A 24,057-nucleotide genomic window follows, 5' to 3' on the forward strand; every position below is an offset into this window, starting at 1 on the left:
TTGAGTGAAGCCACTTGCCACACTGAGCATCAGACTCTCTGCTCTTCCACCCGTGTGGAAATCTAGACAACTGCCATTGACTTGAGTGGAATGAGTCTGACTTTTACTCCAACGTAACTGAGGTCAAATCTGGCCCTTGGTTCTGTGGATTCTGACTGGGCACAGTGGGCCCGATTCTCCTGTCTCACTGGTGTGAATTTGGAGTGACTCTATTGAAGCCACTGGACTGGGCCAGTGAATTTGGTGTAAGTGAGAGTAAAATCTGGCTCATGTATTCATTTTCTCCATACTGTAGAAAAGATTTTATTCAAGAAGTTGATTCAGTATGAAAGGGGATAAGGGAAATCCTTAATCAAATGTTGATTTGCAACATTGTACAATTCTGCATTGCTGTTTGATATATGGCTGCTATGTCTGTTTATCTAGTTGTTACCACCGATTTAATATGAAAACTGTAACCCGGAGCTGAGCAACCAAAGAAACAATGGAGAAATTTGATATTGTATGTTTAGCCTTCTTCCAAAGGATTAAAAATGTATCTGCGATAGTGGAAAATCCCCAGACACGCAACAAAGAATCCCAGGTGTTTATGCTAGTCTTGAGTAGTCACAGAAGCTGGATGGGTCAGGGGAAGATTCACCCAGCCACACAGGAAGCTTTGGGCAAGAGAGGGAGGAAGGCTGTGGTTAGCAGGGGAATCCTGTTGACCCGTGGACTAGCCAAGGTCAGAGAAGGCTCCATGTTTCTGAAGAGAAGCCCTGAGCCATAGAGGAAGGATCCTGGGCACCTCAGAAGACTCTGCCCAAGCCCAGAGAACACTCCAGAGAGGTGAGGAAACTGAGGCAGGGGAAAAGACTATCAGTTTATTTGTTTTGTGTACATTTGAGCAACTCTTGTGCTATTAAGTAAAGAGCAGCAATCTTTAGAATCCTTGTCTTTCAACAGAGGGGAAGTAATCACACACCTAAGCCCTGATTCAGCAGAGCATTTCTGCACACATTTAAAGGTAAGCATGTTCTTATGGAACTTGCTGAACTGGGGCCAATAAGGTCTGACACAAATCCTGTGAAGTCAGTGGATAGGGAGGGGTCTTCCCACAGGTGTCAGTGAGCTATGGATCAGGCCCAGGTTGGCATTTTGTAATCTGTTGGTGTCTAGTTTGGATTGCACAGAGGACAGAACACTCATTTGAAACTCTCCCCTGACCCTGGTTTTCCCCTAAAGGCTTTAAAGCCCATTTCTTTGTTTGTTCATCCCTGCACACACCTCTCTGCGGAATCTGACACAGCGTCGCCACTTACTTTGCTCCTCTTTAATCCTCTCCAGAGAGATCATCAATTAAATAAGCCACTGAGAAATGACTGAACGCAAGTTGGCTCAGTTAATTGGTTCACATTCCCCTGACCCTTGATTGGTTGAGAAGAATTTGGTTTCCCACAATCCCTTCCCCCGCAGGTCTGTGATTGGGGGTGAAAGTTCTGAGGCCCCCACTCCTTTTATTTTAATGTTCTTTGCCAAAACAGGGAATGAACTGTTTGAAGGATTTTGTGCTCCTCCGAATCCAGCTCTACAGCTATGTGAATGGAGGCACTTCCCCAGGATCTGTTATTCCGGAGAGACTTGTTAGTCAAATAGATCTGTCCACTCTGAGACAATTAAACCCAGCCCTCTTTCCTTTCAGAGATGGAGGAAGTTGGCTAGAGAAAGCATCGGCTTGTTAGCCAAGCCTACTCTGGAGTCAGGCAGCCCAAACTTATCCTCTGCCGGGGCTGTCTTTATTATGCTGAAATCATCTCTTGGAGCAGGACTTCTTAATTTCCCATGGGCTTTCAATAAGGCTGGAGGTATCACTACAGCTGTTCTCGTGGAACTGGTAAGTGACAAGTAAATATCCCAGGGCTTTCTGTATAGTGATTGATTGGCGCACTGGAGGGGACAAAGATTCTGCGTTAGTGGCTAAAAAAATTCCTGTAGCTTAATCTTTCTCTAGCGGTAACAAATGGCTTTCTGTATTTCTTCCTGTTCCTCCCACACTCCCTGTTCCCCTCAGGTCCTCTAGAGTGTCTCTTTGCTGTGAGACTGACCTCCTGCCCCGCCCTCTAGGTGCTACCTCTTATCTGTTCTTGAAACAGTGGCACTAGCTAGTAACCGTAGAGAAAAGGCAGAGAAAAGAGGTGAGTTCAAAGGGCATCTGGTTGGAGGTGACTCAGTAGTTTACTCTGTAATTAGAGTAGGGAGTTAAAAATAGTTCAGAGCCAGTCTCTGTTGGGGATTGTGTGTTGATGCGCAAATGCGTAGATGTGACTAACACTGGGCTGATCACTGTGCTTGCATATCCTCTGCCTCTCCTCTACCTTATGTCTATCACTCATCTCCTTTACACCCCTGTGCTGCCAACACACGAGCGCATGCTCCAAGCTAAGCACGGGAATGTTTGGAATCCGGGGCCTCAGATTGTAAGCTCTTTGGGGCAGATGCAATGTCAGCCTATAGTATCTAGCCCAAAAGGACCCAATTCCAGCTAAGGGCGGGAGCCTTTAGCTGCCATCAAGTTATCTGAATGGAGACTCCTATCAATTTGGTACAATTATTATGGGAGAAAATATTACATTAAAACCCCCAAGAAAATGTACTTTACTAACTTGTGAAGAAATGGAAAGTTTTGTAAAAGTTGCTAAGGTATATGTGATCATAAAAGCAATTAACAAAGATAATTGGGTTGGTAATTGAGGTGAATGAGAATGACAGAAATGAGGTGTATACATAACTTTCATCCAACAGTCTCATATTAAAAATAAATTATTCTTATGATTTAAATAATAAACAGAGAGAGATTGCATCGAGCATTCAGTAAGATTCAGTTTACATATTACCAAAAGTACATTAACCTTTGATGGTAAAAACACCTGATAGATCTGACAGATTCAATTTTGCAAACTTTTTCTCAGTTTGTTTTACTTTTTTATAATAAAAACTATATCTAGTCAGTGGACTCGAGGGAAAAAGCCATAATTTGAATTTTGGCAACATTAAGTATGACCAACTTGTGTGCACTGCTACTACTTCCTAGTGATAGGACCAAGGCAACGAAATCTTGCTTGAATTCACCTTTTCCGGATGCTCCACATTACAATTTTAATTAATAAGAACCACATCACTTACCACAAGTCTAATGTAGATAGCTACGAGGACAAAGATGGCACCACCCCTGTATGGAAATCTATGGGGATGCTGTGCATGGGTATGACCTGTCTATTGGAGGAATTTAAATTATTTGTTCATATTGCTGGTAATTGAGATATGTAAGAGAGAGTTTTCTACTGTGCCAGTGAAATTTCTTGATTAATTGAAGCTTTTCCAACCAATTATCCACCCACTCCAATGCCACGTTTCTCTGCACAGTTTGATTAAAATAACATTGACTTCTTTGCACAACCATGTAATTCTCCTTCAGACAGAGGTACACAATTCCCTTCATGTCTGTAGTTTCCAACCAGTAACATTAAAGAAAAAATGTCCATGTTCTCGGTTAGCTTCAAGACCCATAGAAGTCAGTGGAAAGGCTCCCTTTGTCTGAACAAGTGTTTGGATTGGGCCTCACATCAGCATAAAATAGATTTAAGATAATGGGGCCATCTTTAACATGAAAATGCAGGATTTAAGGAATCTGAAGTGAGAGAGATCATGATATGAATGGGACCCAAATGATTGATTACAGGTTGATGGAAGTCTGACTAAATAACAAAGATTCTGAAGAGTAAGACAAATACCTAATTTTCATTTATACTAATAGAATTGTTGACAACTGCTGAGCATGTTTTAAAAGTTGGTAAAGGACACTAACAATTTTTTTTTGTTGCACAAGCATTTTTGCATTAACAAATCAAAGAGATTCAGTATAGTATGTACACAATCAGAATTTAAGTAACCCATTAATACGGTGCTGTTTATGTGCTAATCGTGTTTGTTGACATAAAATGCATTTCTTATCCTCCAGCTGGTAAGAGTTCTTATACGAGATCACACAACTTGTGTCACAGACTCTTTTCTTGCGGCTTAATGCTGGTGAGACGACAACCATTAAAATCAAATATAAAAACACACAAAAGCACAACTGATGGGCAGCCATGTCTTCACAAATAGCCTGACACCTCCAGCATAGAAACCATTGTGTCTTGTCTCCAGGATTTGCAGGAACTGAGTGATGTAGGAGTAGATTCAAAAGGTTACAGGGGAATTTTTCGAAGGCACAAATGGGACTTGGGGGGCCCACCTGCCCTTTATGCCTTTTGAAAATCTTCCCCTCACGAGACTATGAACCTTTATTATGTTGATGGCACCGGACCTTATCCTCTTCCTTACACCGGTTTCAGTGAAATTACTCCTGTTGTACGACAATCAAGCTCCACTGGTGTAAGTGAGAAGAATGGGGCCCCGCTCTCTCCGTTGGATTTTTATGAGGAATATGATCTGAGCACCATTTTACCTTTCCTGTATCAAGTTTAAATGAGTCACTGACTGAGGACCTGATCCAAAACCCATTGAAGTGAATGGGATTGGGATAAGGGTATAAAGTACGGTAACAAATTGATAACATCTTAGTCTTTTCAGCCTGATGCAAGCAAGGCCCATAGGAGTCGGGACATGGATGAAATCAGGGCTACCTGGAGTAGGATGACCAGATGTCCCAATTTTATAGGGACAGTCCCGATTTTGGGGTCTTTTTCCTTATATAGGCTCCTATTACCCCCGAGTCCTATTCTGATTTTTCACCTTTGCTGTCTCATCACCCCAACCTGGAGAGCTATCTTCCTGTAGTTAGCTCACAAAGGCGAGTCTGACTGCTTGTGCAAATTCTGTCACATGGTGCTGAGACTTTCAAACGTATTGTAAGTCTGATCTGTAATATACAATATGGTGCTTTAATGTCACCGTTAGAATAATTAAACCGAAAGATGATTCTGTGGGGGTTTTTTTTAATGTTCTCTTGACTTATGTGCATCTAAGTGGAGTCACCTGACTTTCCATTTTCTCTCAAAGTGCATGTTGGGGTGATTTAGGGCCTTGATCTGCCAACTGGGCTGTAACCCTGTGGCCCTGTTCTTTACGGTGAGTAGTCCCAGGGAGTTACTGACTCTAGTATTTCTTCAGCACACACCGGCTCAGTGGAACTTCTCACAGTTGTGCATGGCGGCATGAGCAGGACCTTGAACTGACGCTGAAGAAATCGTACCATATGGGCCTGGTACCCAGAGATGCTGAGCACCCACAACGCTGACTGAAGTCAAGGGGAGTGGGGGCAGCTAAGCCAGGCTGGAAATGAGGCCCATGTGTATAGCTAGTTCTCTGGCCATTTTTTCCCGGAGACTAAATGAAAATAAAGACAGGTTTAAATCTTTTAACTTAGTAATCTTACTTAAAATAAAATACAAACAGATGTGCTTTAATTAAGAGATTTCTTCTGGGTTCATTCAGGCAGGCTTCCCCTGTAAGATGTATTTTGGGGAGTGTGTCCATCTCTGCCTCTGTCATCCTCATCGGGGTGTAATTGGTGCCGCTGTAAATGCTTGCTGATGAGTTTGCAGGTTTAGGAACTTCTAGATCTTCTCTGCAAAACCCCCAGAAGAAACTTAATCTGATTCTTGGCTCTTCCATCTCAAACATCGGACTTCCCTTGCTATTGCTCTGTGCTTGTAGAATGATGATTTGAGTGAAGGCAGTGAAAGTTCATCAGCACTGCAAAGAAAAACTCGGAGCACTGAGTCTCCGAGCCCAGGTCAAAGGACGCCGGCTTGCGGGGCTCAGGCTGCGGGGCTAAAAACAGCCATGTAGACATTCCCACTGAGGCTGGAGCCCAGGCTCTGAAACCCAGTGACCAGGAAGGGTCTGGGAGCCCAGGCTGCAGCCTGAGTGAGAATGTCTACGCTGCTAGTTAGCCCTGCGGCCTGAGCCCCACAGGCGCAAGTCGATTGACCTGGGCCCTGAGACTTGGTGCTGCAGGTTTTTCTTTGCATTGTAGACCTACCCTCAGGGTCAGATCCTCAGCTGGTGCAAACTGGTCTAGCTCCGGTGACTTCAGTGAAGCTATGCTGGCTTACACCAGCTGAGGATTTGGCTTAAGGAATCTACTTTGCTGCTTGTTTTCAATGTTACCACATGAAATACATGTGGAGTACCCCAAAAGTTGAGCAGGCCAGCCTTAGGCAGGGCAGCAGATGGGTGAAAGTAACTCCAGATTCTTACTGATATGGGGCCAGGGCTGGGGCTGGCTCCAGTCCCTGGAAGGGGTGGGACCTCAGGCAGAAGGGGCAGGGCTGGGGGGGGTCAACATCCCTCAGCCAGCCCTTCCAGGCCGCCTGGCCCGCGCCGCCCAGGGCTTCAGTGGCGATTTAAAGGGCCTGTGGCTCCTTTTAAGTTGCCGGCCCCGGGGCAGCTGCTCCCTTTGCTCCCCCCACTGACACGTCGGTGGCCGAGGGTGGGCAAAAGGGGCAGGGATGTTAAAATGCTGCAGGATCCTTTGCTGTGGCAACGCTTTAAGGTTGCTGTGCCCCCCCTCCCCACACCTCCGGTCGGTGGCCCTGCTTGTACAGACCTGACAAGCGAGGCAAAAGGGGCAGGGACATTAAAGCACTGGGCATGGGCTGGTACCAGCTCACTTTCACCCCTGGTGGCAGGGCAGTGGTGAAAACCTTGTAACCAGTGTGATTGCATTTATAATGATATTGACCTCCTATGCGACATGCTTAGAGATCTACTGATGACAAGTGCTCTGTAAGAGTAGCTGGTGGTATTTCTCTTATGTGTAACTCAGGTTTCCCAGTACAAAGAGGCAGGAAGGAAAGTCCTTCTCTAACTGCAACACTTCCCCCCACAACTGTCCCACTTCTGCATAGTCAGTTTCACAGTTTCCCATGTAGTCAATCAGTTTCCCTTCTTGAGGGGGTTCACTCTTTTGTATGGCAGCTGCCAGCAAGAGGGAGAAAAAGATTTTTAAAGATGGGTTTGGAAACCCACAAGAACTGGCAGAGGAAGCTGATGGCAAGTGCAGTATCTGAAATCACTTCCAATTCTTTTTCATGTAGCTGACTAGTTTCCAGGTGCACCATTCCTTTAACAGAGGCCATAAGCAGATATTCTGGTGAAACCAAGGGCTGCCTGCTGACCAATCGAAGTTTTAGAAGTTAACCAGTTGGGAAAAGTGCGTCTGGGAAGGTTGAAATATTTCAGTCCCAGTGCTGTTTGTGAGTCATCTCTCAAGCAGTAAGTGAAGTTAACTTGGAGGATAAGAATTCAAAGGCAAAAATCTATGGAGCTGCCACCTTGGTCAGGAGGCACCCGCTATCAGATCTGAAACCCACTAAAGCTAAATTTAAATGCTTCTTGTGACTCCAGAAAGCATGATTGGCAGGTGCATGGGGGAGCAAGGCTGTGCACTATCCTTGAAGAAGATGAAGTGTCTGCTCCATTGATGACTAGGGTTGAGGCCATGTTCCAGCCCACTTTGTACAGTTGCGGTGCTAGTGAAAAGTAATGATTGGCCAGTCCAAAAGCTGTGATGTGTCAGGCTCTGTGTGGGAGCACAAGGGGGTGGGAGAAAATCATTGTCTTACCCTCTATCCCTACTCCCGTCCTCCTGTGCATTCACTGAGGGCTGAGCAGAGTCCTCCCTTAAATCTTAATCATCTTCCCATTTCAATATCTCTGGGGTATTGAACATAGTGTTTTTTGTGGATTAAACTAGCCTTTAATATGTGGCTGGGATGCAGGCTTCAAACTGAAAGCCCATCGATAGATTTCTCACTTGCAGAGGCTGTCTGCTAAAAGGCAGCCCTTGTTAACAGTTACTACAGAGCGGTCACTGACCTTCCCTCCAACCCTCCGGCGAGAGGTACGTGGTGATGCCAGGCAAATTCTGAGTTTTGGCTGGTTCCTGATGTAGCCATTTTACACGGTAAGTACCAGTTCTAGACCTTGTATTGTCCTAACACTTCCCATTCCTTCACCTGAGAGGTGTGGGCTGAGCACAGAACTGGGAACGAGGCCTCTTGCCTTCAGATCCCAGGTTTGCTGCCGACTCTCTCCCCTACACAGGATGTAGCAGGAAAGAAGAAGAATTTTCTCGATTTCAGGCATAGTGGAGTTGGCAAGGGAAAAAAACAGCTCAAGTGTGGTAGTGAGTAAGGAAGCCATGATGCTGCCTTTGGGTTTCATTGTTTTACAATCCTATCCCTCTTGTGCTGTGCTCTCTCTCTCTCTCTCTCTCTCTCTCTCTCTCTCTCTCTCACACACACACACACACACACACACACACACACACACACACTCTCTGTTATATTTCTGTATGAAGGTTACTTTAGAGTACGAAAAAACAACAAACGAGAGACCAGTGTGTGGCTCCTTGTGACAGGCTGCAGTGGCTCTGGGAACCAAAACTCACCACTGGCTCTGAACGTGCAGAAGAGCGGTGAAATTTGAAGGTGTGGTGTGCGCCATAAAACAAAAGCTTCGCTGTTTTATAGCTGCACACAGCCTGTGGGTAATACTGAGGTGATGCTGCTGGAGGGTGTTTTGACAGGAAAATTTGCTAACCCATGATCATTCTCATAAAACGATCCTTCATTCATAGCCTGCCTTGATGTAAAAAAGCACTACCACCATGGACTGACCTACTAGGTGTGTGTCCTTCAGAATCGCATTGGCAGATCGCCTGTGTTCTACTATGGCCCAGGTTCCACCGGGAAATAAACAAGAGAGACCAAACCTAAAGACTCTCATTACACTTGCATATTCATTGTACTCAAGCCTGGATGGATACGTTACGTTATACATAGATACATAACACCCCTTTCTATCCACCTATGAATCAGGGCTAACCGACTGCATTAGAAATGTCAATGCATCCATTGAGGTAGGCGGTTAGATTGCTCTCTGCCATCTAGTGGCCAGGTACAAGATTGGATGTTGCCAGTTTGGTTTTAGATTTTTCTCTCTCATCCCTAAAAAGTGTCTTTTTGTTCTATGTTTCTACAGCACCTAGTGCAGTGGGGTCCTGGTCCATGACGAGGGCAATACAAATAATAACTTGGTGATGGCAGCGATTCTGCTCTGTCCCTTCTCTATCTCCTAATGGTTCAGAGGCATTCGCTTTACTAGAAGAATCCAAAGGAAGCAGCCTCCTCTTGCCAAAGCCCATGATGTGTTTGTCTTGGGTATCAGTTGCTTTACACTTAGGTTACAAAGCCGCCATGTAACTTCCAGGGCTTTTTGAGGAAAGACTTTCACAGCATAAGATGGGCAGCTCTAATCATCACTGGTTAAAGGAGGACCAATGTAAATGCAAACTCACTTCACTTTTATTTCCTATGTTGTCCATCTCTGCAGGGCTCCTTAATATTCCTAATTAGCGGCCTAGTGATCCTGGGATATGCCTCCTCCATCAGCACCCAGTCCACGTACCAGGGCGTAGTCAGAGAAATCTGTGGGTCGGCCATTGGGAAGCTCTGCGAGATCTGCTTCATTTTAAATCTCTTCATGATTTCCATAGCCTTCCTCAGAGTTGTGGGCGATCAGCTGGAAAAATGTAAGTGTCGCTGCTTAGGGAATGGACCTGGCACAGAGTCCCCTTGTTCTGACCATGACGCTAGAGCCACCAAAGGAGAGGTGGCCATTCATGCTCGTGCCAATAGCATGAGCTATTGCAGTCTGCGTCATTCCAGTTCTCTGCATGTATGTACACTACCCCAGAGGCGAGCATAAGAGACTTCCAAAACAAATGTGTTGGGCTTGATTTTGGGATGGGGGTGCCCAACCTGAGATACCACAAAGAGGCCTGATTTTTGGAAAGTGCTGAGCGTCTGCTCTGTGAGAAATTGGCCCCTTTAGGACATCTCCAGGAAAGCACCCAAAATCACTAGTCACGTTTGGAAAATTAGGCTATTAACTTTATCAGCACAGAGACAATTTTGAGGACAGCAGGGTGTTTGGCACACCTTGCACCCTGTGTTTTTGGCGAAAGGCGGCCATCCTGTCAATGTCCTGTTCTGCCAACGGCCATTTTCTCCATGGTCAATCCCTGTTTCCAGCGGAGACTAGTCCAGCGTCTGATGAGCTGTTACACTGACAGGACTGTAAAGACTGCATGCGAGGATCTTACCGCCCTTGAGCTCTCTGTTTGAAACTTGATCTTAATTCCTGGGCACTACCGAGCAGTTCCTATGTTTGATATCTAAAAAGTGATTCACGCTGTTGCTGGCCCTATTGCAGCTGACCACTAGGACAACACAAGACAAGCGGATGCTGAGCTCCCCTGCCCCCTTGAACCGCCTTTTCCCTTTCTCCTCTTCAGTATGTGACTCCCTCTACATGAACATGACTCTGAGTGGAGAAGGGCCGCCTCCTTCCCAGCACTGGTATACAGATTACCGCTTCACCCTGACTGCCCTGTGCGCCCTGGTCATCTTCCCTCTGTCGGTTCCCAGAGAGATTGGGTTCCAGAAATACACCAGGTACGCTTGGCGCTAATGACAGAGCTATGAGGCTGGTAGGCTGAACTGGGGCCAAATGCACCCAGCCCTCCAAGCCAAGGGTGAGAGATGCGTGCTGAGCCACTGGCAGGCTGCTACGCCTGGTGCTCGGTTACTTACAACTCAGCCAATGTGGGGACTTAAGGGGAGGGACATGGCATGTGCAGGCTGGTGTGCACCAAGAACACTGTGCCCTATATACCCAGTGAGCCACTGAGCAGCTGCACGGAGCCTTCAGATTACTCCCAGGTCAGTGGCTGGCCCTCCTTCCTGCCCTGGTCTTGCTTTCTTCTCCGTGCTGGTCTTAAACACACTCAAGTGAGCCACTCCCCCGGCTAGCAGGAGGAGGAGCTGAAATCCGGCACGTGCACAGCCTCCGCGTTAACACAGATTTTATCAACTCACCCAAATTCTGGCCACGCCCACTCTCTGCCCCTTGCTGCTCATCCTCACACACTGCTCCAGTCAATGCAGGTGAAGAGCTTGTGAGCTTTTGGCCACGCTACAGAAACGCCCGTCCACGGGTACTGAATCAGGGCTAGTGTTTTGGGTTTGTGGGCACCGTTGGAGCCCTACATGTGTGTTAGCTGAGCTCTCGTTGGCTTGGGACTTGGTGAATTGGTTTCGCTTCTTAGAAAAGTTTAAGGGACTTCCTGCAGAACATGGTAAATACAACATGGCAAGTGAATCCCCAGTGTCCAGAGCAGAGCGGAGAAGACAAGCTGGCTGTCAGCCAATAATCTCACTTGTAATTGCTAATAAATAGGATGTGAGCTAAAATAGACACCGTAAGAAGAGACTGTGAACATGTTAATCTGACTTTCTCTGAGGTCGCGTCCTTTAAGCAGCTCTCACTTGGGCAGAGGTTTCTGAATGACACTCCAGATCCCAAAGCAATCTCACAGGCACTCCAGATCCCATAGCAATCTCACAGGAATGGAGGTGCTAAATCTGTGTCTTGGCCAAACGGCATCTTGGGTAATTTTCTTTTTATGTAAATCCCCCTGCCTGCTATTTGTTCAAGATATTATATTTGTTCAAGATATTAATCTTTCCCTTTCACTCCCTCAAACTCCTGGGTAGTGCTGCTGGTGCAGCGTGTCTCTCGTTGCACCCCAGAGGAGGTTGCATTTCAGTGGCGGGTGAGCTCATTCCTGTATCTACAGTCTCTGTAAAGCTAAGAAGTGGTGAGTGTTACAAAAAGCATGTACGTGGCATAGGGTGTGACCGTATGCTCCTGCTTTCCCCTCTGTGAATTGAGAGCACATCCAGTGAAGTCAATGGAGCCACAGCAGTACAAACCAAGTGAGAGAGACTCCGGACCAGACTCCTGTTAGAGTTAAAATGTTTCTCTCTGTGGACAGGGAGGTGTTTCCCTTTGTGCAGATACTGGTGCATGTTTGGGGTCTGGCTGCAGTCCCATGAACTCACAAGCGTTGTATTTTCCCAGTTTCAGTGAGTAGCCAGGTTGCTGCCCTTATGAATCGCAGTATATTCTCTGACAGGGTTGTAACTCACACTCATTGAACATTGCAGCCTGCCAACATTGCGTGGCTGAATCTTCATTCTGTACAATAAAAGCGGAACACTTTTTTCCTCTCCAATCCGTTTGTTTTAGTATTTTAGGTACTTTGGCTGCTTGCTACCTGACCCTGGTGATTATAATAAAATACTACCTAAGAACGGAGCAAGTTATCATGCATGAGCACCATTATTCCTCAAGGTAAGTACTGGTGCAACCATTTATCACTGCTTCAAGGGACCCCAGGCTCCTTGACTTGGCACTAAACCCAGGACACAAATGTGCTGAGTGGCAATTAGGATGCTAACACAACAAATGTGCTGGAACTTCAGGGCTATTTTTATGCCGTGCCAAGCCGTTAAAACTGCAGGAAAGTCTGCCTGTGTTTTTTTTTCCTTTGTATTCCTCCTCCTTGGCTCGCCATGCTGTGCTAATGTCCTGGAGGAGTCCTGGATCTGCTGAACTTACAGTTAGCGGCCAGGGCAGCTGCAATCATGCCTGGAGGTGCTAATGTGCATCTCAGGCCATTAGGGAGTGCTTGGCTTTCCCTGCCCCTATAACTAATCCAACGAAGTGCATGCTGCTCACTTTGAAACAAGGCTAAGGGATCAATGCCATCGCAGGGTGGCCAGCGTAGTAATCCTTTGTTGCTTCCATGGCTGGGATGCGGATGTCTAAGAAGGGGCTTTCTCTGTATTAGGGCCCACCAGATACCTCATATGGGCAACAGAGGGGTGGTTAAAACTTTGGTTGTCCGAGGGTTTAGGTTGCATAAAATAGCAACTTCAGAGTCAGCTCCTCAGCTGGCATAAATCAGTGCCACATGCATGACTTCAGTGGAGTGATGTAGATGATCTGGCCCTCTATTTTGAAGGCCAGATGATACCTTATTACAAAGGGTCTGTGAGCCATCTGAGTATTTGCATGCAGGCACCACTGGAAGATGATGAATTCTTGGGTGTTGGGAGAAGTGTGTGTGTCAGGGTCTGTCATGGCTGTGTGGCTCTTCAGAGGTGACTGTGCATGGAGGGTGTGAGGGAGAACTGGGCTTCTATCCTTTTTCCTTATCTATTTTGCTTCAGTCTAATAAATCAAGAAGGCCTGAACCTCCACCCCACCAGCACCACCACCATCACACAATTCCCCGGTGGGAGGCTTTTTCTGCTTTCTTACATTAGAAATTCCAGTCTTGTCAACCCTGAAAGACTCCAGGGCCTTGTCTACACTAGGCAATTGTAGCAATACATTCACTTGGGTACCAACACCAGTTCAGCTGAACTAGCATTGGTAAGAGTGAGAGGCCTGGCTGGGGCAGGGGGCTGCTGGCTTTAGGCTCTTTACCTCTGTTAAACCTGCTGAGGAGATGGTTCCTGGTAGGTTATGAAATGGGGGGGGACTGCGGGAGCGCTGTCTGTGCCAGGGATTCATTGGCAAACGTATGAGGCTGCCAGTGGGGAATGATTCCCTCAGGTAGACCAGGGTATCAGTGTGCAGCGAAGGCCCCGCTCCTGCGACTGACTCCACGTGAGCTGACCTTCCTGGAAGCCAGCGGGGCTCCAGGCACACAGAGTCTGGTGCAGGAATGGAAGCTGAATTCTCTCCTGTGTAAGTGGGTACAAACTTGCCTCCTTTTGGAATAGCCAGTTGATGCTGTGCTGCTGGGCTCCTTTCCACAGGGGGGCGGGGGGGGAAAGCTTTTTGGTGTAGCGCCAGGCAAAGCTGTGAATGTATTTCTCTTCCTGACCCAATGACATACTTTTTCTTCAACTGAACTGATCATCTGTGCTCCCCTTCCTCTCCCAATCTTGCAGGGTGTCTTCCTTGGCTTCCATGTTCAGCGTCATCCCAACGATCTGTTTTGGATTTCAGGTAACAGCACCGTGGATTTCCATTGTCCTTTTCTGTGGGCCAGTCCAGCAGGTCGCTAGTACAGCTACCTTAGCAGAAGCTCTCACTTAACATGATGCCCCAGGCTAGAGAAGCGCCCTCCCCCCTGCCTTGACCAGGACAAGAAACAAGCAGAGACCCCCCCTTTCCCACCTGCACAAGACCATGCATCCCAGAATCTACGGGTGGGACACTGGGGGTGAAAACCTGGCCCCAGGAAAGTCAATGGCAAAACTCCCCTTGGCTTCCATGGGGCTAGGATTTCACCCTGGGAGGTTAGGGAGTGCAGCGTACATACCTGTCTGGTGCAGACGTGATCCCGACGTTGAGTTGTGTCCTTCATTAGTGAGTCTGGGGGGGACAGGGGAAGGGGCTTGATTTAAGGAGCTTCCAGTAATGGGCATCTCTTTCTATAAGCAGCAGTGTTAATGGGGCTGCCTCACGTGGGAAGCCTGATACAGTAAGAGCCCTGCCTGAGCCACAGGGTCAGCACAGCGTGAGGGTTTGGATCTGTGTTCTCGTCCGGTCTCTGAGCAGGCAGAACCAGTGGAACCCAGATCAGAGCTCCCCTGTACTCAGCGCCATAGCAGGTTAGCTGCTTGGCTCAGTTCCTGCCCATGGAGTGGGTGGGAGCAAGAAGAACCATGGGGTTTGTCGCTTCCCTTCCCCTGCTGCATGAGGTGGGGAGAAAGGAACAGCTCTGTTTCTGGCCCTGAGAGGGGTGGGAGTGGCCCCTTCCAGAGGCAGAGAACAGCCCCTCCTGTTCTGCTGGCAGGAGGAAGGACGAGTCCTGTGATTTGGTCACTGGGGAGAATCACTCAAGGGGCGGTGACCTGTCTCTGGAGGGGACTCAGGACAGAAGGTACCCCAGCAGTCTGCCTCCTGCTGAGGCAGGGGCCTGGGAGAAGGGTGGAATGGCTGCGTATGGGAGTGGAAGGCCCCAGGGGAAGGTTTGGGGGCAGGGCGGTGGTGGGACTGTGGCACAGAGGGAATATGATAAGCCGATAGCTTGCAGCTCACGTGGCGAGAGGCATTTCATCCTCCCTTCTCCTGCTGATAAGCGTGCCGAACTCTCTCGTGTTTCAGTGTCATGAAGCCTGCATTGCCATCTACAGCAGCATGCACAACAAGAAACTCTCCCTTTGGATTGTGGTGTCTGTGCTCTCCATGCTCTTCTGCCTGTTGATTTATTCTCTTACAGGTAACCCCTCCCTCTCGCCTTATCCCAACCTGCTGAAACTTTCACCTCCTCCTCTCTCACCCAGAAACCGCATTGCACGGGTAGGCCTTGTTGACACCAGACAATGACTTCATGTTAGACCACATTAATGTACAACGTGAAACATGCCATAGCGCTCAGACAAGGGTTTCCTGATTGGCATCATGGCAACTAATTGTGCTCAGGATGCCTTTAAACTGTTTGACTAAAGATTTCTTCGACTCTTTATAGCTCAGCTGTCATAGGAGGGGGTCATTTGGCAAGGAAGTTTTACAAATTTGTCTTCCTTAAAGGCTTCCTCCCACATGAGTGATAAATACACACGCATCCTATGTTCAAATAACTTTACTACAGTTGCAAAGTCAAGCGTTCAGAAGTGCCAGAATTAAGTTTGCCTGCACAATCGTGATGCGGCCTTCTGTTCAATCTGCATTCCAATACGGTCTCCAGTTACGTAATCCCCAACTATATTTCCCACAGGGCCCCAGCCTCAGTCAGTGCACTGAATGGATGGTGCTCCCTTAACAGAATAGCTCCTTGTTAAGTGACCACCATCCATTCTTTCAAATCTTTTATACCTCTTCCCCGCAATTCAGCCTGAGGCAGACACCTAACATGCAACATTTCAGCCCAAATGGCTAAAGTTTTGCAAAGTTATGAGCAGATTTTTATATGGGACATGTTGGGCAACCTTAATAATAGGCAATGCTACCTGCCCCAGCTATAATGAGCAATACACATTCATTTTAATAACTTCCCTCGCAGTTGGTTCTTCCTCCAAACTCCTCCCCAAATGGTATCACGACTGTAGCTCAATATCACATTTAATGCCTCTGATCTTTGCTGCTTCTGTTTCTAGGGCTTTATGGCTATTTAACCTTTGGTGCTGATGTTGCTGCCGATATTCTGATGTCATACCCAGGAAATGACCTGATCATCATTATAGCCCGGCTACTCTTTGGCATCTCTATCATCACCATCTACCCTATCGTTCTCCTGCTGGGGAGGTAAGAGAGGCTGCAGCTGTGCATGGCTAATGAAATGTGTGGAGGGGCAGTGTGTAGGAATGGGCTTATGCCCACAGTGGTAGGTGTCAATGGGGTAGATTTCATCCAGAGAAGATTCGGAAAGAGAGATTACTAATGGCGAAGCGCAGCCCACCTCTAAAACAGTGAATTGGCAAAGACCCAAATGGGGGTGGCTGCAAATCTGCCACTGACTGGGCATCCTTTCACAATGGTGAAGGGGGAGAGCCAGGGAAGGGCTAGTTCTGCAAGGACAATAGGCATAATAAGAGCGAAGAAGGGTCATAAAGACAGTGGTCACCGTATGGAAGGCAGTGACAACCTCCCCACAGGGGATCGATGGGCAGGGGCTGTCTGAGATCATAAAACAGAACACCTGGGCAAGCAGCCTTGGGGAAGGGTGTGCGGGAGGCACATCAAAAGCCCCTAGTTGGCAGGGGGTCTTGTGGAAGGGAAAAGGAAAGGTGTGTCTCAAGGAGCCTGACCAAGAGGATCAGAGGGGAAAGTGCAGGGTTGGCTCTAGGGGTTTTGCTGCCTCAAGCCAAAACAAAGAACAAAAAAATCTCCCAGAGTGCCGCCCCTGGAATTGTGCCACCCCAAGCACGTGCTTGGTTTGCTGGTGCCTAGAGCTGGTCCTGGGAAAGTGAGATTCTTAGCAGGCAGGTAACTTCCCCTCCCTGTAACAAAGCCGACGTGAGTGTAACTCGCTGAGCCCGGTCTTGGCTTGAGCCTCTAGGTGCTTCTGTCTCACAAATAGTGAGTTGTCCTGGCTTTCATGCAGGGGCAGGAACTTCTGGGCACATGTTGCCCCAAAAGAGATGGGGAGGTGGTGAAGCCATGGCCTCTCTCCTTGAGGAGCGTGCTGGGGAAAACAGCCTGTCCCATCCCCAAAGGTGGTGCTTTCCGTCTGCGCACAGACACGCTTGGGAAGGGGCAGCAGTGAGTGTGTGGGAGGTATAAGTCTATCTACACAGAATGCGTGTTCCATGAGCAACTTCCTGCCGGGGTGGAGCTGAGCTCTGCACTGCCCCCTATTGAGTGCATTGCTCAAACAATACAATCCCGCCCAAGTAACTGCAGCCTCAATTATGCATTTTGATGTGAAGAACAGCCAATAACTTGGGACACAAGAAAGACCCCATCACAATACGTGACTGACCGTGGGCATTAGCAGACACAATGGCAAGGAGTTCTGAACCCAGCACAGCGCTGTATGTAACCTGGCTGTATTTGTCTGATAGGTCTGTCCTACAGGATGTCTGCCTGAATGACAAGTGCAGGTCTGTCATGCTCCTGGAGCCTTATGAGAGGTGTACGAGGATTGTGCTGACTGTCACCTGGATCATAGTGACACTCGTCATTGCTCTGTTTGTCCCTGACATCAGCGAGGTCATCAGTATTATTGGTGGCATCAGCGCGTTCTTCATCTTCATCTTTCCAGGCACGTGCTTGGTAACAGATGTGTGTGCATTTTAATTCAGAAGCTGAGCCTGGGAAGGGTTTGATGCATTAATTTCTAAACTTACTTCCCATGTTCTGAGTTTCTAGGCGGAAAATGCTTTTTTGTGAATTAATTTCCTTTGAAAACTGGGGTGACAGAAGGAAATTGACATGGAGGCGGTGCTCCTGCTCAGATTTTTCTCTGACCAGGTGCACTGGGAGCTATGTGCAAGTTTAAAAAACTGCTCAATGTCCTCTGCTCCATTTGCCCCTTTAAACAAACAAAACCCAACATCATCTCTCCCCAAGATTTCATCTGGGATCTGGGGGCTCTGAGCTGGAGAAGGAAAGAGGATGGGTTTTTAAAGTTTGCCTTTCTGCTTGGGCCTATTCCTAGAGTAAGGAGCCAGGTTGAAAGGCTCCAGAATCCATAGACTCTTTAAAGTAGCTTTCAGATAAGAATCTCCTGATGTGGCTGCAATCTGGCAGTTTTGGATACAAAGAATCATTCATAAATTTTGTTTGGTAACTTGTTATCAGTGTGTCCATTAGTCACAAGTTCTGATTCTCTGCAGCCTTGCATCTTTGTGTAATCCCTTACACCGACACAGAGGAGGTGTAAAATGCAATGGAACACATTAAAAACTCTAGGCTTGAATATTTTTTGGGTGAGGGATTGTTGATTCTTCAGCAAAAGGGAGACTCTTCTGTTTAAAGGAACGTGTCTAGAGCTGCTTTTGCAAGGCACTCAGTAGCAGGGTATTTCTCTGTTCATTGCTGTTTTCAGCTACCACCCTCTTGAGTAAATGCTTTGTAGTTTCCTTCACTGACGGTGTGAGAGATAAATAGAGCTGGAAGCTCCACTTACTTTTATTTCAAACTGCCTCAGGGCTGTTGATTTTACATAAATTCCCTGGTTGATTTTTTTAAATTTATTTATTGATTTTGATTTTAACAGAACCCCTTCCTCTTCGAGCCTCCTGGGCTAAAAACTCTTCACATAGACGTGTAGGTGCTAGGTATAATGCTGACTCTGGCCCAGCATTATCAACATGGCAATTAAGATTTCCAGGTGTTTCAAAATGGCCATCATCAACTTTCTTGCAATAATTCCAATAGTTATCAGAGAGGTACAAACTGAGTGGAAAATTGAGTCACTGGAGAAATCTTCCTCTCCATGTATGTAGGGGAGGTGGGAAGGGGAAGATCAGGAGGAAGACCTGATCAGGTTGCCCATGTACTGAGAACATTTCAAAAACAAATGTAATTCCAGAACCATGTGTGTGGCTTCAGAACAACAGTCTGTGTGAATTTCCAAAGATGGTCTGATCCTAACAGCACCTTGTAATCTACACACTTTGTTTTTGGTGAGATCCAGTGGAGGTAGATGTGAAATCTAATGGATGCGCTTGGCATTCAGTAACACATTTTCTGTGGGCAAAGAGGGGGGACGGGCGGGGGAGACCCTTCCTTCCATACCCTCCTCTATTTATATTCCTTCAATGCTCCGTCACATTTCCATACCGCTAGTAGTTATCACATGTTATGGAAGTGACAAATGCCCAGATTTTTAAGGTTTAGGCATTGCAATACTCAGCAAAGCAATGCCTAAATACCTCTAAAAATCTGAGCCATCATCATTTTTTTCCTAAGTAAAATGAACCCACATGAACGATTTTATGTAACAACCCTCCAAATGTAGCTGGGTGTCAGACAAAAGTTTAAAGTAACAACTAGAAGTGAGTTTGCATGCCTGCAGAGCAGAAGCCACAAAAGAAAATGATGGAAAAACATCTGAAAATAGGGGGGAAAGTCTTAAGTTAAAGCATCCAGCTGACTGTATCCATACATGTTCTAAGAGAGCTGTAGTGCTGATAGGCAATGCACAACTGAACTAATGCATGGTTCCTTCTAAAATTGCCACTGCCTTCTTGTGGTTACTGGGAGGAATATTTGGGAATGCATGTAACATGTTTAAATGACAAACATTATATGTTCTGATTTGCAGGGTTATGTCTAGTATGTGCAATGGAAACGGAACCCATTGAACCAAGGAAAAAGTAAGCTGCCATATAGGGCTGGCTATATGCATATAAATATTAGGAGATGTTCCTAGTGCACTACATGTATAGCCTATGTAAGTGGAGCTGTCCCTGATAGTCAGTTCAAAGATGTGGCAGGGTCCCTCCATTTCAGTCTTCATCTCCCGCACATCAGAAGTGCCCATTAAAACTTAACGAAGAATGAATGTGTCCTTTTCCCTGTCTAAACTCCACTGCAAGGCTCTTGCAGTCTCAGAATGTGACATCAAATAACACGTTAATCATAGCAGTTAAAGCCAAAAGGATGAGTGTGTTTGGGTATCACTATATAGTCATTTTCCCTTCCTGTTGAAAACCCAAGAAGTATTATGCTGATAGAGAGAGGAACAGACAATCTAGTTTCACTGTCTAAGCTGTGTAAAGTGCAAAAGAATTTTGAAACCATTTGAAAGGTAAGAAATTCAACCTTAAATATTTCAGTTTGTAATCTGAGGTGTTAGTAGAGTTAGATGAGCTATTAGTGAATAATTTGACAAATTCGGCAAATGTAGCTGGTTCTCCTATTTAAATTCTGCAGTCAGAGGTTTTAGTTTCTTTTTAGCCAGACTCTTCACTATGCCGTGTGCAACTGGGGTCACGTAAGCCACCTGCTGGTGGTTCTGCTCCCAGAGCAATGGAAGAGCTGCCCACAGGGACATATTTGTTTCCTCATGAGCCCCTTTTCTGCAATCTTACTTTTTAAAAATCCCTGTGTACACATGGCAAATAAGGGTCATGAATACAGTCAGAGTGGACATGTGGTTTGTATGGGAATGAACACTGCTCACATGTTCACCCAGCTCCAACTGTTCGTAAGGAATTTGAATGTATTTTTTTCTCTGAATTTTGCACTAAATGCCTTAATTTATCAGGCCCAGAGGGCTGGAAACCAGGCAGATTAATTTCCAATTCACAAACAAGCAGGCAGGTTTTCTGTTGTTCTTTGGATTTTATCAATGTTTATTCTACAGTGTAGAAGCTTAGGCTGTCCGCAATGTATCTTTCAGTCAGACTACCACCTACATGTGGATTAATTCCCTTAACATAGTAAGAGCACAATTCTGTCACCTTCACCCTTGTAAGTACTTTAACATTTCAGTGGGTTTATTTTGCCTGTTCTTACAGGTGAGACAGAGGCACATTAACTGACACTGGTGGGAACTATTTGCATAATATGGTCTTATTCAACGCAAGCAAGGGTGACAGAACTGAGCCCTTCAGCCCAGATCCTCCAAGGTATTTAACTCCCATTGAAATCAACAGGAGTCAGGCACCTAAATACCTTTGAGAATCTGGGCCTTCATGACTAAATGTGGTAACAGCCACCCCCGTTCGCAGCAGACTGCACAGCCTTTGCCTTGAGCTTGTGGCTCTTGGCCTGCAGTCACCTGTTACCTGGCAACACAACCTAACTGCTATTGCTTGATTATAGCTTGCCCTTTCCACTGGTACTGGAGTCTGCTTTCTCCGTTCCCTCTACCCCACCAAGTCATCTTGGTTCTTCCCAGGATTCTTTGCCTGACATAATTCTGCCCCACTGGCTGGTTTTCATGTTGAAACCATTTGTACTTTTGGCCGAAGAGGGCTGGATGCAATTCCCTCCTGAGGTCATTTCAGGAATGCCCAAAGCCCATCAGTAATTATGGACTACCCCATGCTGGTCTGTAATTTTTTAATGGGCTTTGGCGGGGGGAGAGGGGGGAGGGGGGAGTGTTTGTGAGCCAGCAGTTGGCTTTAAGAAGAGGCTGGAGAGGAATCAGTTTGTTCATCCCTGTGCAGCCGCCTTGTTGGTTTAGACCTAAGACCCCAACTTCTGATACTGGAGGTCATGGGTTCAGGTCTCTCAGCTATTGCATCTGGGATGGGGAAAGTGAACAGGCCTGTAGAGAGAACCAGAACAAGTCATATTTAAGCCCTAAGCAAATTAAAGGGTGCATAAGTAGAGCCTTGGATCTCTGTGAATTTCATCCTTAAAGACTGGTGACATTTCACTGTAAGTCAAGACACAACTGAATTCACAAGTATCTTTCAATGTAAGTTTCTTAAACTGAATTTTGCATTTCACTATAGCTCAGATGGACAGGTACAGTCCTGCTCACCTGAGGAGAGGTGTCAGAATATCGCTTCTGCTGCCTTGCAATGAACACACCACTCAGTCAGCTGACAGGTTTTGTGGGCATGTTTTCAGACAGTATCTTGGAGTCTCGTAGCTTTACCAAAACATCCTTCTCTGCCAAAGAAAAGATTTTAACTACACTGAAAGCAAATGAGGATGTTTTTAAAGTCTCTACAATTGAGGGCCTTTCAGTGTCTAGCTTCTCTTTATTACTCATGTAGCGTTGTCATGGAATTTGATTAAAATGTCAAAAGCATGGTTTTTTTTTTGTTTTTTGTTTTTATTTTGGTTGTGAAGACGGACCCTGGGGCTAAGAAAAAATAGTGTCACTTAACTGCCAAAGCAAAGCTCATTTTAATGCAATGCTATAGCCATACTGACAAGTGGGCAAACAGGAGCAAAAGGAAAAAGTTTCTTTATTCTTCAGCAGGGCCCACAATTCTGTGTAGTAGAGGGTACATTGGCAATGTCTCATAAGCAAGAGCCTTGCAACTATTTTGTGCAAAATAAATTAAGAGAAAAACATTCCAACGCTGTATAAATGATGTGAGGGATCCATGTTCTTCTGTCTCTCCTTGGCTACTAGAGCACATGTCCCTGCCAGAAGTTCTACCTCAGACCTGACAGTCAAGCTGGGTTCTCTGATGTGTGCATCCATACTGACATTTTGACTGCAGTCAGTCACTCAACAGTCTCTTATTTCACAGGAAGAAACTGAACGCAGCTCTTCCCCTCACAGGGATAACAGGAGTAAAGTGTAATTTTTGTTTCAGCTGCTCTGTCTCTGCATCCACCCAGCAAGGGTTGTCTTTTCTGATAACCGCTCTTTAGTAGAGACGGGTGGGAATTACAGGGCCCAGCACCTCTCTGCTCCAGAAGAACCTTACATTGGGGCTGGAATGCTGTAACAGATACAGGATGGACAGGCAGAGAAACTGGGGTCAGGCTTAATTAACTTGTAGTGGGCACCCATAAACTTCTCCCCCCTGCCCACTTCCATTTAAAAATTGCTGCCATTTTAACCAGCTGACAAGGTGTCATTAGGCAACATTCCCCTACTCAGTAAAATAAGTTATGAGGTGTTAAGGCTGAATTCAGTCACTGCACCATTAGTCTGAAGAACAGTACAGTTAGGTTTACAAAACACAAACTACCACTGATACCCTAAGATCTCAATGAATAAAAGTTGATTTCTTATTTAGGGGAAGAGTTGTATTTATGGTAATACTTCTTTTTAAATCAATCAGCCTTCTCCTGGGAAACTAAATCATTGCCTTAAGGTACGTTGCACTGTTTTTCTATTTTCTAGATCCTGTTTGATTGCTTGGGGTGTCATCTCCATCCTCTGTGGAGCTTTTGTCTTTGGCCAGAGCACCACCATTGCTCTCATGGAGTTGGTCTACAAAGTCTAGCTGCTTACAGGTACCCAGCAGCCTTCAGCAAGTTGCACATCATTTGATCCCCTACAGTTTGACCAGTGTGTCCTGTTTGGCGCAACCCCCAGGCAGCCATGCTTGCAAAGAACAATGCATCTTACTGGAGGACAGCATGGTTTCCAAATGACTGATGGGTGTTTCTCAGCCTTTCCCTGTTTATGTTCACTTTAGCTTTAAAAAAAAAATTTTACAGTGTCTCTCCTGTTTGTTTGCTAAATCCAGGGGGCCAGTTGGCTAAGTGACGAGCATTATCATGCAGTAGGGTGCCGGTCAAACAACATAGTGATGCTGTAAGATCATTGCACCTCCTCACATCTTTATATATTCTTCCCTTCTGATGTTTGATGGTACATGGTTTCCTTCCATCAGAGCAACCCCCAAGTATCAGCCATTGCAGGAGAAAGGGCAATCCTAGGTGTCCCTGATACTCCCCTCTTCAAACTATAGCCTGTTGCTGTCATCTCAAATTCCAGCTTTCCCAATGGGTTATACCATTCCAATTTTGTTGCCCTTATTACACACCATGTTCAAAGCAATAACTAGACACCCATTTGCAGCTGTGGGAGTGTGTGCGTTCTAGAAAAAGGGCAAATCCTTGAACTATCCTGTTTGTTTTGTATTTTACAGATCATAGCGGTATTGCAAGAACAGATACAAGTTCAACTCTGGTCATGGACCTCCTGTAAATTCTAATGCTTGTACTAGTGTAACACCTTCATGCACATGTTCCCACAGCCGTTAGAGCTGCAATGGTAGCACGTGTAGACAGCTTTGATCACCTAGGGTCCTGTGGCGTCACTGCTATTGT

The 24,057-nt window shown here is 46.2% G+C and overlaps 1 protein-coding gene across 1 annotated transcript; it reads left to right on the plus strand.

Moving 5' to 3' along the window:
• The first annotated feature begins 484 nt into the window (after window positions 1–484).
• On the plus strand, window positions 485–23,262 carry SLC38A8 (solute carrier family 38 member 8). Its single transcript, XM_030581965.1, has 11 exons — window positions 485–583; window positions 1,682–1,873; window positions 9,382–9,580; window positions 10,346–10,505; window positions 12,142–12,246; window positions 13,857–13,914; window positions 15,019–15,133; window positions 16,011–16,158; window positions 17,418–17,617; window positions 19,625–19,676; window positions 23,123–23,262. Exons 1-11 carry the CDS (start codon window positions 485–487, stop codon window positions 23,223–23,225), a joined length of 1,431 nt encoding a protein of 476 aa, XP_030437825.1. The 3' UTR covers window positions 23,226–23,262.
• Window positions 23,263–24,057: the final 795 nt, after the last annotated feature.

Source organism: Gopherus evgoodei, chromosome 12, assembly GCF_007399415.2.
Source record: "Gopherus evgoodei ecotype Sinaloan lineage chromosome 12, rGopEvg1_v1.p, whole genome shotgun sequence".
Lineage (NCBI taxonomy): Eukaryota > Metazoa > Chordata > Testudines > Testudinidae > Gopherus > Gopherus evgoodei.

Bases quoted from the DNA above. Each gene is read 5' to 3' on its own strand.
- SLC38A8 (XM_030581965.1), top strand. From the start codon at position 485: ATGGAGAAATTTGATATTGTATGTTTAGCCTTCTTCCAAAGGATTAAA. The intron at 10,506-12,141 runs GTACGCTTGGCG...CGTTTGTTTTAG, and splicing joins GGGTTCCAGAAATACACCAG to TATTTTAGGTACTTTGGCTG. The intron at 12,247-13,856 runs GTAAGTACTGGT...CCAATCTTGCAG, and splicing joins GAGCACCATTATTCCTCAAG to GGTGTCTTCCTTGGCTTCCA.